Source organism: Momordica charantia (genome assembly GCF_013281855.1).
Source record: "Momordica charantia cultivar OHB3-1 chromosome 1 unlocalized genomic scaffold, Mcharantia_2.0 BLBB01000001.1, whole genome shotgun sequence".
In the NCBI taxonomy this organism is placed as follows: domain Eukaryota; kingdom Viridiplantae; phylum Streptophyta; class Magnoliopsida; order Cucurbitales; family Cucurbitaceae; genus Momordica; species Momordica charantia.
This window is the reverse complement of record NW_028275157.1, coordinates 254,446-267,070: the sequence shown is the minus strand read 5'-3', so window position 1 is coordinate 267,070 and position 12,625 is coordinate 254,446. Positions and strand designations below refer to the sequence as shown.

At 44.3% G+C, this 12,625-nt stretch overlaps 1 protein-coding gene across 1 annotated transcript; it reads right to left on the bottom strand.

The window, feature by feature from the left end:
• Positions 1-9,390: 9,390 nt before the first annotated feature.
• LOC111025437 (uncharacterized) lies at positions 9,391-10,026 on the bottom strand. Its single transcript, XM_022303301.2, has 2 exons — positions 9,783-10,026; positions 9,391-9,635 (listed from the first exon to the last, which is right to left on the bottom strand). The coding sequence occupies exons 1-2, from the start codon at positions 10,024-10,026 to the stop codon at positions 9,391-9,393; spliced, it is 489 nt and encodes a 162-aa protein (XP_022158993.2).
• Between the last annotated feature and the right edge of the window lie 2,599 nt (positions 10,027-12,625).

The window sequence follows — 12,625 nt, the reverse complement described above, 5'->3', positions numbered from 1 at the left end:
ATGTCCCGCCGACCCTTCGAAAAAGTAAGGTCGTCAAACGGCTCATAGGGAGTCAGAAGCAAGCGGAGTCAAAGGCGGGTCAAACTCACATAAGCAGAGGGGGAGACACATTCATGAAAAGCGAGAAGCCGTGGGGGACTGGCCAACTATGAATAGATATCTTACTTTCGGGTAAGAGTATGAACATCTATTAGTCCGTATCATGGGTCTACTTGTTACAAAAGGCGACAGATGAAAGACTGCATGGGCTTTCGCTCTCGCCCTAAACGAATGAATTGACGGAGAGGGAGAGGAAGCTGCCTGGTTCGAGCACCAAAGACCTTCAAGCTGGGCTCTCCGCTCCCGCTTCCATCTCGAGATCATTCCGAGGGGACCGGCTAGATCAAGACTAGGAGAGATGATCCCCAGGACGAGAAGAAATTGAATCCATACACTCGATCCATTGCTTCTACCCCTCCCCGATGCAGCCAGCCCGGGACCCGGACTCGGATTGAAGCCACTGTAGTTCAGATGCAGCCTGACGACTGAGTGAAGGTTGGGAGTGGGCTGCTCGGGTACGATCTAAAACGATCCCACATTCCAGAAAGAACCGGACAATGGGAAGCCTTCGTCGAGTAATGGGAAGCGGGCTAGTCCCCGAAAAAGCCCGGGTTCAGTATCCATCTCCGCAGATATTTCCAGATCGCGAGACATAATGTTCTCTGCGACACTGGAATCGATTTCTGCCATTTCCGGAAAGTGAACGGACAGCCGCCCTTCCCCCTTCTCACAATGTTCCCGAACTTGCTAAAGAATCAAAGTGTGAATGGCACTTCGAAGTGCCTCACGTTTGGGGTCGGCGTGGGGAACTTCCACCGGTTCTGGAGCCAGCGGGTTCTGAATGACCTCCCTCTTACGGTTAAAAAAGTGGTTAACCATCTCGAATAAATCCATCCATCTCGTCGAGACGAAAAACGTGTCTCAACTACAGCCAACTCCCCTGTTTCCCTATCGAAAAACTAACCCTACAACATGGATGATAGAAATGCTAACCAAGTGACACCCTTCCTTATACACTAATAAAGGAGAAAGGCCATGGGTCATGAAAGAGGTTGACCCCCATCCCCCTTCACTATGTATGGCCAATGAACTCCTCGCTTTAGTCCGTTCTAGGGCATAAATCGCCTCTTTTGGATCCAAGCATCTCAACAATGGAAGGGAGAATCCCTGCTTGTACAGCATGTTGCCCTGGAGGACGTACCCTGCTACCTTGCATCGTACTTTTTTGAAGTTGACCTGCTTTGGTAAGCCTTCACCTTGAAGGAAGACTTTTATGGGATACATCCAGGTCGGTGTCGTTACCTCTATACTCATTGCTTCCGGCTCTTAAACAGAGGGTGCCTCCTGGGGAGCTCAGTCGGGTAGGAGGATACCAGCTTCGCTAGGGCGTCACCTTTGGCATTTTCGACCCGAGGTATCCGTTCTATGGTGTATTCCTGTAGCCGAACTACTAGCTCGTGCACCTTGTGTAAGTATTTCTCCATTCTACTGTCCTTAGCTTGGTACTTCTTGGTGATTTGGTTGACCACGAGCTGTGAATCACTCGTTATGTCTAAACGTGTGGTCCCCATGGCTTCAACCATGCGTAGGCCTGCTACCAGCGCTTCGTACTCTGCTTCATTGTTCAAGGCTGAGAAGTTGAACCTTACCGCGTACTTGAACCGATCTCCGCCGAGCACTTGGAGGAGGACTTCGGCCCCACTGCCTTTTTCATTTGAGGATCTGTCTACGTTGATGATCCACCTTCTTAAGTCTTCTTTTCCTGAGTTGGGGGGTGGAGTGAGCTATTGTTGCGTCCACACAACCATGTTGACAATATGTGCAAGTATACACGAAATGTCGATTGTTGTACGAAACGAGGTCGAATCCACAAGGACTTTGGATGATAATTTAAATAGTGTTCACAGGTACCAAAAGCGTAAAATAAAGAAGTACAGATGTTGTTTCGTGACTTGAACAAGTAAACATAAAATAAACAAAGCAGTAAACAAATCACAGCAGCAGACACACTTCGTAAAGCTGATAACAAGCAGAAGAAGCAGCACAGAATATGAAAACAGGGAGAATACAGATATGGAAAAGTGGGGGAGACTCACATGCATTCACAAACCTATCAACCTACCCTCTAACTAACAAGCATCTGTTAATGCCCAACTCGACTTGGTTCCCTTCCGAGACACCCGAACATGAAAACCCACAACTCCCGTTGCTAAGTTTCCAAGCAGTAAAAACAAGCTCTAGGCAAGATTAGGGGACCCCATTCCTGAGAATCTGCAAAATACTATAGAAAAGTACTAATCCCAAATGAAGCAAGTCAGCAACCATAAGCCCTCCCGGGTCAATATAGAAGCTAGCGAACAGAACAAAGTGAGCAACAATGCTCAATAAGATGTCAGAAATTAATACAACTTTATTTAAAAATGAATATAGTAGTTAGAGGTTCAGTTTACAGTAGTTACAACATGGGAATCTCCCTCAAAATGGGGTTTAGCTCATAAATGAAGAAGAAAATAAAATGGGTAGAAGAAGAAGACAACCCATCTTAGGGAGACAGTAGAAAATCGAAGAAGAAGAAGTTGTCAGCTCGAAATTGCAGAGGAATATCTCATTCTGTTGTCAGCTTTCTCCCCCAAAAATGGAGAGAATCGTTCTTCTTGTCTTTTCAGCTCTAAAAAACGTGCTTCTCTAGGGATCTGTGTGTGGCGGCTAGGGAAACATTCCTCTTTTATATCGGGTTCCATTTTTAAGGCACCCAGCTGAGAATTGTACAGACACGATAAATCCCGTGTTTGGATTGTTACTACGCAGTGAATCCATGCTTTAGCTTTGCTTCGCTCCAGCATTTGTCTGCTCTGCCTTGAAATTGTCCTGCTCACTATTCTCTGGATTTTTGCACTTCCTTTATAATTAGTCTTCTGTTTCCAAACCTTTGCATTTACACTAGAATTACGAGAATTTAGCGCAGTATTTAGCTATAGCATTCAATACCTTGGGCTTTTAGCTTGGATTTCACTTTCTAATCTTAACGAGGCTAATTAAGAACAAAAAACCGACACACTTTAACAATTCTTTCCATAAAATCACCCAAATAAACACTAGAATAACTCTCTTTTGGAGAGTTATCACACCCCCAAACTTAAAATCTTGCTTGTCCCGAAGCAGGAACATGCACTTTTTCACCAACGAAGAGTGTAAGAAATTTGTACTTCAAGCAACTTGCCTTATGCCTTAACCTTTCGTTTTGATCAGCAACGCTAAAACTTACATACTCTGCTATAGTGCTTCAGTCGGAACAAAGAAATGAAAGCATCGTAAGTTTGTTCACACTCTGGAAGACGCTATTATCTGCCCAACTCTAGCTTCCTCCTACTTCCCAACCTCAAGCTTAACTTCTTCTAGAGATTTCTTTCTCAAGCCTCTTTCATTAGCTTTAACCTTTAAACTTTCCACTACCAACTTGGTTTTGTTAACCATGGGCTACTAGCCCTTCCTAATTTGCAACCTCTTTATGTTCTAGATGTGGGCTACTAGCCCCTCCTTCATTGATGATGATGATGATTTATTTATTATTATATTGGGCTGAATTACAGAATTAGAAAGATTCATCGTTCTATACAATTGCTGCTAAAGATGTAAGAACTGACCCCCAAACTTAAAGGTTGTATTGTGCTCAATGTGGCTAAGGACATCTACAATGTAAAGCTCTAGCATACCCCCAAACTTAAAGCGAGTGTAAAATGAGAAATACAAAGATGTTCGCTATCAAGATATATACATGAGGGCGGGGGCCAATGCTAACAACTAAGGGGATCTAAAAGAAGAGGTCCATGCTAGCTATACAAAGATAAGGGTTGGCTTTGGATAAGTGGCCATTGAAATTGTTCCTTAAGCTAAGCGCTACTTGGGGCCAGTACTATGAGAGGGATGCTAGGGCATGGGCAGGCAAACATGAACCAGAGGGAGAACAAAAGAAAGTTAATTACATTAACATGCTCCAGCATCAACAGAAAAACTGGACAGTTAGCAGGCTCGAGCATAAAAACTATATACACAAGGTTGGGCAACAAATAGATGCTGAGAACATAAGATTACTAATAACAACTTTATTGATTTTAACAAAACAGGGGGAGGTGGTTCACATATTGACTGAAATGTAAAACAAAAACTACTTTGACAAAAACTTAAAGACATAATTGAAATTCAGAAAGCAATAAATTACTTAAATTGAAATTCTAACTAAACATAAAAGACAATTGGAGAGGGGGTGTTGATTGTTAAGGTAAAAAGGATGGACACTTCTTTTCTACGGGTCAAGCTGAGCTTCCTTCTAAGCTTCCTTCTTCCTCTGAAGAGTTGCCTGTGGGCTGATATTCCTCTTCAGAGCTTCGAGATTGCTCTAGCATCTTCAAATCAGCAGGTGGGGCAATAGACGTAGATGGTGCTGCCGCTTTCAATCGCTCAAGCGCTTCCAAGATTCCCACATCCCGCTTCTTTGCTTGTATTGCAAAGGCTGACTGCGCCTCCTCCATATGTGTGAGCTGCTTCTGGAGCTTTTCGAGTTGAGCCATCATTTCATTGATGGCTGTTGCAAGCACTACTCTACAGCGATAAGGGTCTTGGAGCATTAGACGCTTCAGCGTATGCTTGTCTATAACCAATTTGTCTTTAATGGGCTCCTCGTCATCAAGAACGGGGACATCTCTGTGGAGGCAGAGCTTGGTGATGAGGCTTGGGAAAAATAGGCGGCCAGATCTCTTTGCTGCACAATCGGCAATCTCCCGATGGATGAGCTGGCCAACGTCAATAGAACACCCCTCAAGGATGCAAGCCAACAGAAGGACCCTGTCCTTTGTAAGAGACGAATCATTCATTGTTGGCATGATTCGGCTCTTAACAAAGTAGAGCCAAACGTTTGCTTTAGAAGTGAGCTGACCAGACTTTAAGGAGCGGGCGCCTTTTTTAGTGATTTGCCAAGACGCGCCTTCTATCCCTACTAACTGCAGGGCATGGTCAAGCTCTCTGATGGAGGTCTACTGGACAAGCTGATTAAACTCGGCCCAAGGGTTACTCGACAGCTTGAGGACCTTGTTGATTCACTCGGGCATGCAATCCACTTCCACCTCCTGCACCACTGTGTGTCCCACTCTGTCAGCATCATAGTTGGCGTAAAACTCCCGCACCAGCTCTGGAAGCACCAGCGTAGGGGGCGCACAGAAATGTTCCCACTTTTTCTTTGTTGCGCCCTCCTTCACAATTTGGGGCATATCCACCGCTACAAAACCCTTCTCGTGGTAGAGATATCTGCTCTTAATGACTTTGTAGCTAGCCTTAGCTGCGGGGTCCACGAACTTCTGGAAAGACGTCTGGCCGGCAGGTACGATGTTGATACACTTTGTTGAACTTGGTGTTTGTGGTACCTGCAAAACAGATGAGCCACTAATGCACCGTTTCCTCTAAGATGAGGAAACGGTCTTTAGCAATTTCGATCTAGAAGGCGCTGGCAGCTTTAGGGCTTTAGGCTTTTTGGCTAGGCTAGGGCTGGGCAACGAAGGGGATGGGTGCTTTGTTTTTCGAGTCCTCGAGGCAGGGCCGTCAGTTGGTGTTTGTTTGGGAAGCACCTGAGTGTGGATTTCTTCAACTATTATTGAGGTATGTGAGGCAGTGATGGGGGTAGGGTTAGCCTGGGTTGGGGGACGGGCAATTGGGTGGGTGGGGGGTGGTGGTTGGGTATTGGACGGTGGTGGGGTGCTGGAGATTGAGAGGGGTGCAACAGGTGTAGTGGGGCTGAGGGGCGGGTGCTTTGCAGTGGGGGGAGAAGGCTGTATTTCATGTGGGGCGAGCAGGAGAGAAACGACAAGGCCTGGGATATTTGTTTGAGGACTGGCAGCGAGAGAAGGCGACGACGGAAGTTTCGAATCGTCGTGGGTGTTCTCCGAACTTTCCGGCGTCTGCTAGGCTGAGCTTCTTTCTGCGGAGGCGTTCGGCGGCGGAATCACCTCTGGAGCTTCGCAGAACTCGCCATTCGACTCTTCACTGGCAGAGACTTCGAGGGTGACAATTTTCTTTCGATTAGTATTATGCTAACGCGAGGCATGGTTGCGCTAGGGTTTCGAAGTTCTCACAAAGAAGGGAAAGGAAGTTCTTGGATGTTTATGAGGGAGAGAGAAGACAGTTATGAAGCGGAGTGAGGGAAGATAGTGGGGGATTGTGGGTCTTAAAAAGGGAAACGAAAAAACGGGATTTTCATTTATCCCAAAAATCCCAATTCAAAATTTCCCTCCCAAATCAAAAGAAATTTCCCAAATCATCATAATTAGTTTCCCTTCCCCAAATCTTGGAAAAGACAAACCTCTTTATTTTAAATGTTGTGGTCGTTTTTTTGCCTTAAATAGCCCACCTGCACACCTGCCACACTGCCGCACTACCACCTGTTCTCTGCCTACGCTAGTGACAGCTCCTCATTACTGCTGTCGCCAACCTTTAATTGTCGACTGCTCTAACTTGACTTCAACCTTATCCCTCAACCTAACAAAAATAACCAAATTAAATTATGAAGATGATATGAGAAGAAATTAAACTATACAATGAGGAATTAAATTTATGGGAGCATAAAGATGATTTAGCATTGAATTCTGCTCCTTTATTCCTCTATTGAATTTCCTCAGTCTATTGCGAAGTGGTGAGCTCCAACGTCGTGCATCACGCTTCCTCCATAGAAATGTTTCAGCCTTTACCCGTTGATTGTAAATTCCCGTCCTGAATCCATTTCTTACACTTTGATAGCTCCATGAGGGTACGCATTCTGGGCCATCGCTTTGTTTTCTCGTTATAGATTTTGGCTAATCATCTCTTTGAAACTCTTCCAACTCTAGCAATTGCAAACGCCTCACTTCTCCTGCTGCAGCATAATCCAGATTCAGCTTCTTTATGGCCCAGAATGTTTTATGTTCCAGCTCTAACGGCAAGTGACATGGTTTCCCAAAAACCAATTTGTATGGAGAAGTTCCCAAGGGTGTTTTGAATGTAGTGCGATAAGCCCATAAGGCATTATCCAACTTCATTGACTAGTCTTTTCTATTTGTTCTCACAACCTTCTCTAAAATGCTTTTGACCTCCCTGTTGGATATCTCAGCTTACCCATTCGATTGAAGATGGTAAGTTGTAGGCACTTTATGTCTGATATTGTACTTAGCAAGAAGATAGGTTATAGCTTTTTTAATGAAGTGGGAGCCTTCGCCACTGATCACAGCTCTGGGAGTGCCAAACCTTGTAAATATATGCTTGTGCAAAAATTTGGCGACCACTTTGGCGTCACTACTGGTGCATGCCACTGCTTCGACCCATTTGGATACATAGTCAACTGCTAACAAAATGAACAAATGTCCATTTGATGAAAGGAAGGGCCCCATGAAATCCATGCCCCATACATCGAAGAGCTCCACCTCTAAAGTGTATGTGAGAGGCATTTTCGACCTCTTGGAGATGTTTCCAACCCTCTGGCATTCGTTCTAGTGTTGTACCAATTCGTAGGCATTCTTGAAAATAGTCGGCCAGAAGTACTCACTCTGGAACACTTTTGCCGCTGTCCTCTTCCCTCAAAAGTGCCCACCATATGGTGCAGAATGTCATTTGGTCAGCATTTGATGTGCTTCAGCATTGACAATGCATCTCCTGATCATTTTTAATTTGGACAAGTGGTTAGCAACCAAATTTTTCGTTCCCTTATTGTCCTTGATTTCTATGTCGAACTCTTGTAACAGCAAAATCCAACGAATTAACCTCGGTTTAGCGTCCTTTTTGGTGAGCAGATATTTCAACGCTGCATGATCTGTATAGACAGTCACCTTGGATGCCACCAGATACGCTTTGAACTTCTCAAAGGCGAACACAACTGCTAATAATTCTTTTTTCGTGGTGATTTAGTTGATCTGTGCCTCTATCAAAGTTTTACCGGCGTAATATATCGGATGCAGTAGCTTTTCTTTGCATTGAGCAAGGACTGCTTCCACAGCATAGTCGCTGGCATCACATATGAGTTCGAAAGGCTGTGTCCAATCTGGTGCTGTTATTATTGAAGCATGGGTGAGAACATGTTTCAGTGTTTCGAATGCCTGCAAACAGTCAGATGCGAAGTTAAATTCTTTATCATTTTCAAGTAAAGAACAAAGAGGTTTAAAGATTTTTGAAAAATCCTTTATAAATATGCGATAAAAACCGGCATGTCCCAGGAAGCTGCGTATGCCCTTGACATTCACAAGTGGGGGCAATTTCTTTTGCCTCTATCTTCGCCCTGTTTACTTCTATGCCCTTGCTGGAGACTCTGTGCCCTAGCACAATTCCCTCATGCACCATGAAATGACATTTCTCCCAATTCAATACTAGGTTTGTTTCTTCATATCTTTGCAGCACCTTCTTCAGATTTTCCAAGCATTCTGCAAATGACTTTCCAAAGACTGAAAAGTCGTCCATAAACACCTTAACTACTGATTCTACCAAGTCAGAAAAGATGGCCATCATGCACCTTTGGAATGTTGCTCGGGCATTGCAACGCCCAAAAGGCATTCGTCTGAAAGCGAACATTCCGTAGAGACAAGTAAATGTTGTCTTCTACTGATCTTGCGGGGCTATTGTAATCTGATTATACCCATTGTATCTGTCTAGAAAACAGTAGTACTCATAGCCAGCAAGTCTGTCTAGCATCTGATCGATGAAGGGAAGAGGAAAATGATCTTTCTTTGTGGCTTTATTCAACTTGTGGTAGTCCATACATATACGCGATCCTGTTACTGTCATCGTGGGTATCAAGTCATTCTTTGCATTCTCCACCACAGTCATGCCTCCTTTTTTAGGCACACACTGCACTGGGCTTACCCACTCACTGTCTAAAATATGGTATATGATGCCTGTGTCTTGCCATTTAATAATCTCCTTCTTCACTACTTCTTTCATTGCTGGATTACGCCTGTGTTATGGCTCTATGGAGTTCTTGCACGCTTCTTCTAGCATGATCTTGTGCATGCAAAAGCTGGGGCTTATTCCCCTAATATCAGCAATAGTCCATCCAATAGCCTTCTGATGGGCTTTTAGCACGCTCAACAACATCTGCTTCTTTTCCATGGGTAGGTCTGCTGCTATTATGATTGGCAAAGTTTTTGACAAACCCAAGTAAGCATACTTGAGGTGCTGGGGTAATGTCTTAAGCTCCAAAACTGGTGGTTCTTCTATAGACGACTTTAGTAATTTATACTCACGATTTTCCAGGTCTAGAGACTTGCGTATGCTCTTGGCTGATTTTTCGCTGTTATCTAAGTAAATAACCTCTGGGTCTTCCTCTATGTTGTCACGGCCGATTTAAGATTCGACAAATTCCAGATGCTTTAGCATGGCTTCTATTTCCAACTCTTCCATTAATGCCTCGTCCAGGATCTTTAGCACGGAACACTCTTTTGATTCAGTTGGGAATTTCATTGAGTCGTATACTGAGAATTTCACTTCTTGATCTTGAACTCGCATCGTCAGCCCTTCTTTGTGAACGTCTACCAGCACTCTTCTTGTCGCAAGAAATGGCCTCCCAAGGATGATAGAGACCTCCTTATCTACATCATAATCCAAAATAATAAAGTCAGCAGGGGAAATGAATTTATCAACTTGTACCAAGACATCTTCAATTTTTCATTTCGGATGGGTGATGGACCGGTCCGCAAGTTGGAATGTCACCATCGTAGGCCTTGCTTCTCCTATACCCAGCTTGTTATAGATGGATAAGGGCATGAGGTTGATGCTGGCTCCTAGATCACATAATGCAAGCCCTATTTTTTGTCCTCCAATGGAAACAGGTATCGTGAAACTTCTAGGGTCCTTCATCTTTGCTGGAATTTTGCTCGTGAGGATATTGCTGCAGGCCTTAATCATCGCCACAGTCTCATACTCTCCCAACTTTCTCTTCTTGGTGAGTATCTCCTTTAGGAACCTCACGTAATTCAACATCTGTTCTAGAGCTTCCACCAAAGGTATGTTTACATGTAGTTGCTTCAACACATCTCAGAACTTCTTGAACTGAACATTTTGCTCTTTCTTTTGCAACCGCTTAGGATATGATGGTGCCGGTCTGTATTCTGCTGGAGCATCTGCATGCTCTTTCTACTTTCTTTTCTCGAGCACTCTAGTCTGTGTTGATTTTGCCTTGGATGCATTGATCTTTACTGGGGTGACCTCTTCATTAGTGTTGTCCTGAACTCCCCTAGGTTGCTCCATGATTTGCACTGGCGGAAAGGGTAAAACTATCTCTACTAGCTCACTATTCTTTGCTATTTGAGATTCTCCTGATTCTTTATGAGTAGGCTCGCTCACTACCCCTGAAGCATTCGGGTGTGCCGGAGGTAATGCTTTGCCATTTCACAGTGTGAGAGCTTTACATTGCCTTTTACCATCCCTCTTTGGTACTTTAGTATCACTCGACAATGCTCCATAAGGTCTACTTTTCATATTAGTGGCTAACTGGCCTACTTGTAGCTCTAGATTTCTTAGTGATGCGACTTAGCTCTGCACAGTAGCGTCATTATTGGCCATATATTGTTTCATCAACTTTTCCAATGATGCAATTGTTCCTTATGCGGGCTTCTGAGCTACCACCTGACATTGACTAACAAATCCTGGGGGATAATTCCCTTTTTGCTGGTATGCTGGACCGTTGGATGTGTCAACATTATTTCCTCCCTGATTTCCACTCCAACTGAAATTGGGGTGATTTCTTCAGCTGGGGTTAGACGTGTTGGAATATGGGTTGTTTCTATTGTTCTATGGATTCCCCAAATAATAAACCGACTCTGGATTGCCAGGGCAATTATTATAATGATGGTCTCCTTCATAGAAAGATTAAGAAATCCCCTGACTGTGGCTAACATTACCAGTAGATGCTGCCACTGTGCTCTGCTGTGTCATGCTTCTCATCACTAAATCTGTCAAGTTTTCAATTTTTGAGTTCAAAGCAAAGTATGATTCAGATTCATTAAGTCCCTTACCTCCTCTACCTTGAATAGCTGTAAGGTCTGACCATGAATGGTTGTTCAATGATATTTCCAAGATATTGAATGCTTCAGAATAAGGTTTTGCTGGCAATGTGCCATTTGCTGAGGCATCGATGACCAGACGTGTAACGTCGTCCAATCGATTGTAATACGTTTCAATCTGGATGCACCTTGGGATTCCATGGTGAGGACATTTTTTAAGCAGTCGCTTGAAACGCTCCCATAACTCGCTCATTGACTCTCCAGCAAATTGCTGAAAGTTGTTAATATCGCTTCTCTACTTAGCGTTCTTGCTGGGTGGGAAGTACTTCATGAAGAATTTCTCGGCCAAGTCATCCCCACTTGTAATGAATTCTGAAGGTAGCGACTTTAACCAAGTCATGGCTTCATCTTTAAGTGAATAGGGGAACAACTTAAGCCGCAACACTTCTTTGTTGCATCCTTCATCCTTAAACGAATTGCATACCCCCATAAAAAACTTCAGATGTGAATGTAGGTCTTCAGTAGGATGCCCGTGAAACTGACCCACTGTCTGGAGCATCTGAAACATTACTGGTTTTAGTTCAAACTTTGGGGCTGCAATTTCAGGCTCCGTGATTACTGGGTTGAAATTATAAAATGCTGGAGCTACATATGCCCTGATCTCTCTGTCGATGTCATCTGCTAGTAATACAGCATTGGGGGGGGCACTGCTACCTCAGGGTCAGCAGCAACAGGAACCGTATCTACTATTTCCTCTATCCTCACATTCGGTGTAATAGGTTGGCGCATATTTGGGTTACGTGGATTTATATTTGCTTCAGCTTGGGTTATTCTTTGTTCTTATTGATTCCTATGAAATGTGTGTGATATTTCGTGGTCGATAACATATTCCAAGCTCTCAAAATCATTAATGCACCTACAACCAGACAAAAATGTGAGAAAAAGAAAACTCGATTAAGCACCGTATCTACAAACACTATTGTTTAAAATAGAATCACTAAGTCCCCGACAACAGTGCCACACAACCGTGCTAACAACACTTGCAAGTATACACGAAATTGATGCAAGATTTTGCCGTGGTACTGAAAACAACCTCGGAGGTCGACCGAATGCACTTAGACAATTCTCCGGGGTACCTTCAAGGAGATAACCACTCCGACGCCCAAGTGAGGATTCAAGCCGAGCTCAATAAGTAAGCATCAGATAGATTTTTCGTACCTGGGCCCATGGAGGGACTCGTCGAGTGACCGTTGGTCCCTAGCAGTGATCGGTCCGATTCCTACTCTAGAGGACGAGATCATGTGGTCACCCCATTCATCCAAGTTGTCAGGGCTGACCTGTTTGGTCGGCTTTTTTGGTTTCGTCACACCCCGGTTGGCCGTGCGTAGTCACCCCCAACAGTGGCCCCCTCTCAGTTCGGGTGGCGGGCTACCGACCTGAGAGACAAAAGGGGAGAGGTGGACGACTGGGATCCGCCTTTCCTTTCGAACTAGAACGGTGACGCGGACCAATCACGGGCTCCGAGAGCAACATTAAATGGCCACTTAAGAACTTTACGCTCGTCACGACTTTCGAGG

Bases quoted from the DNA above. Each gene is read 5' to 3' on its own strand.
- LOC111025437 (XM_022303301.2), bottom strand. From the start codon at position 10,026: ATGTTGAATTACGTGAGGTTCCTAAAGGAGATACTCACCAAGAAGAGA. The intron at 9,636-9,782 runs GTATAGGAGAAG...ATTATGATGTAG, and splicing joins ATCCATCTATAACAAGCTGG to ATAAGGAGGTCTCTATCATC.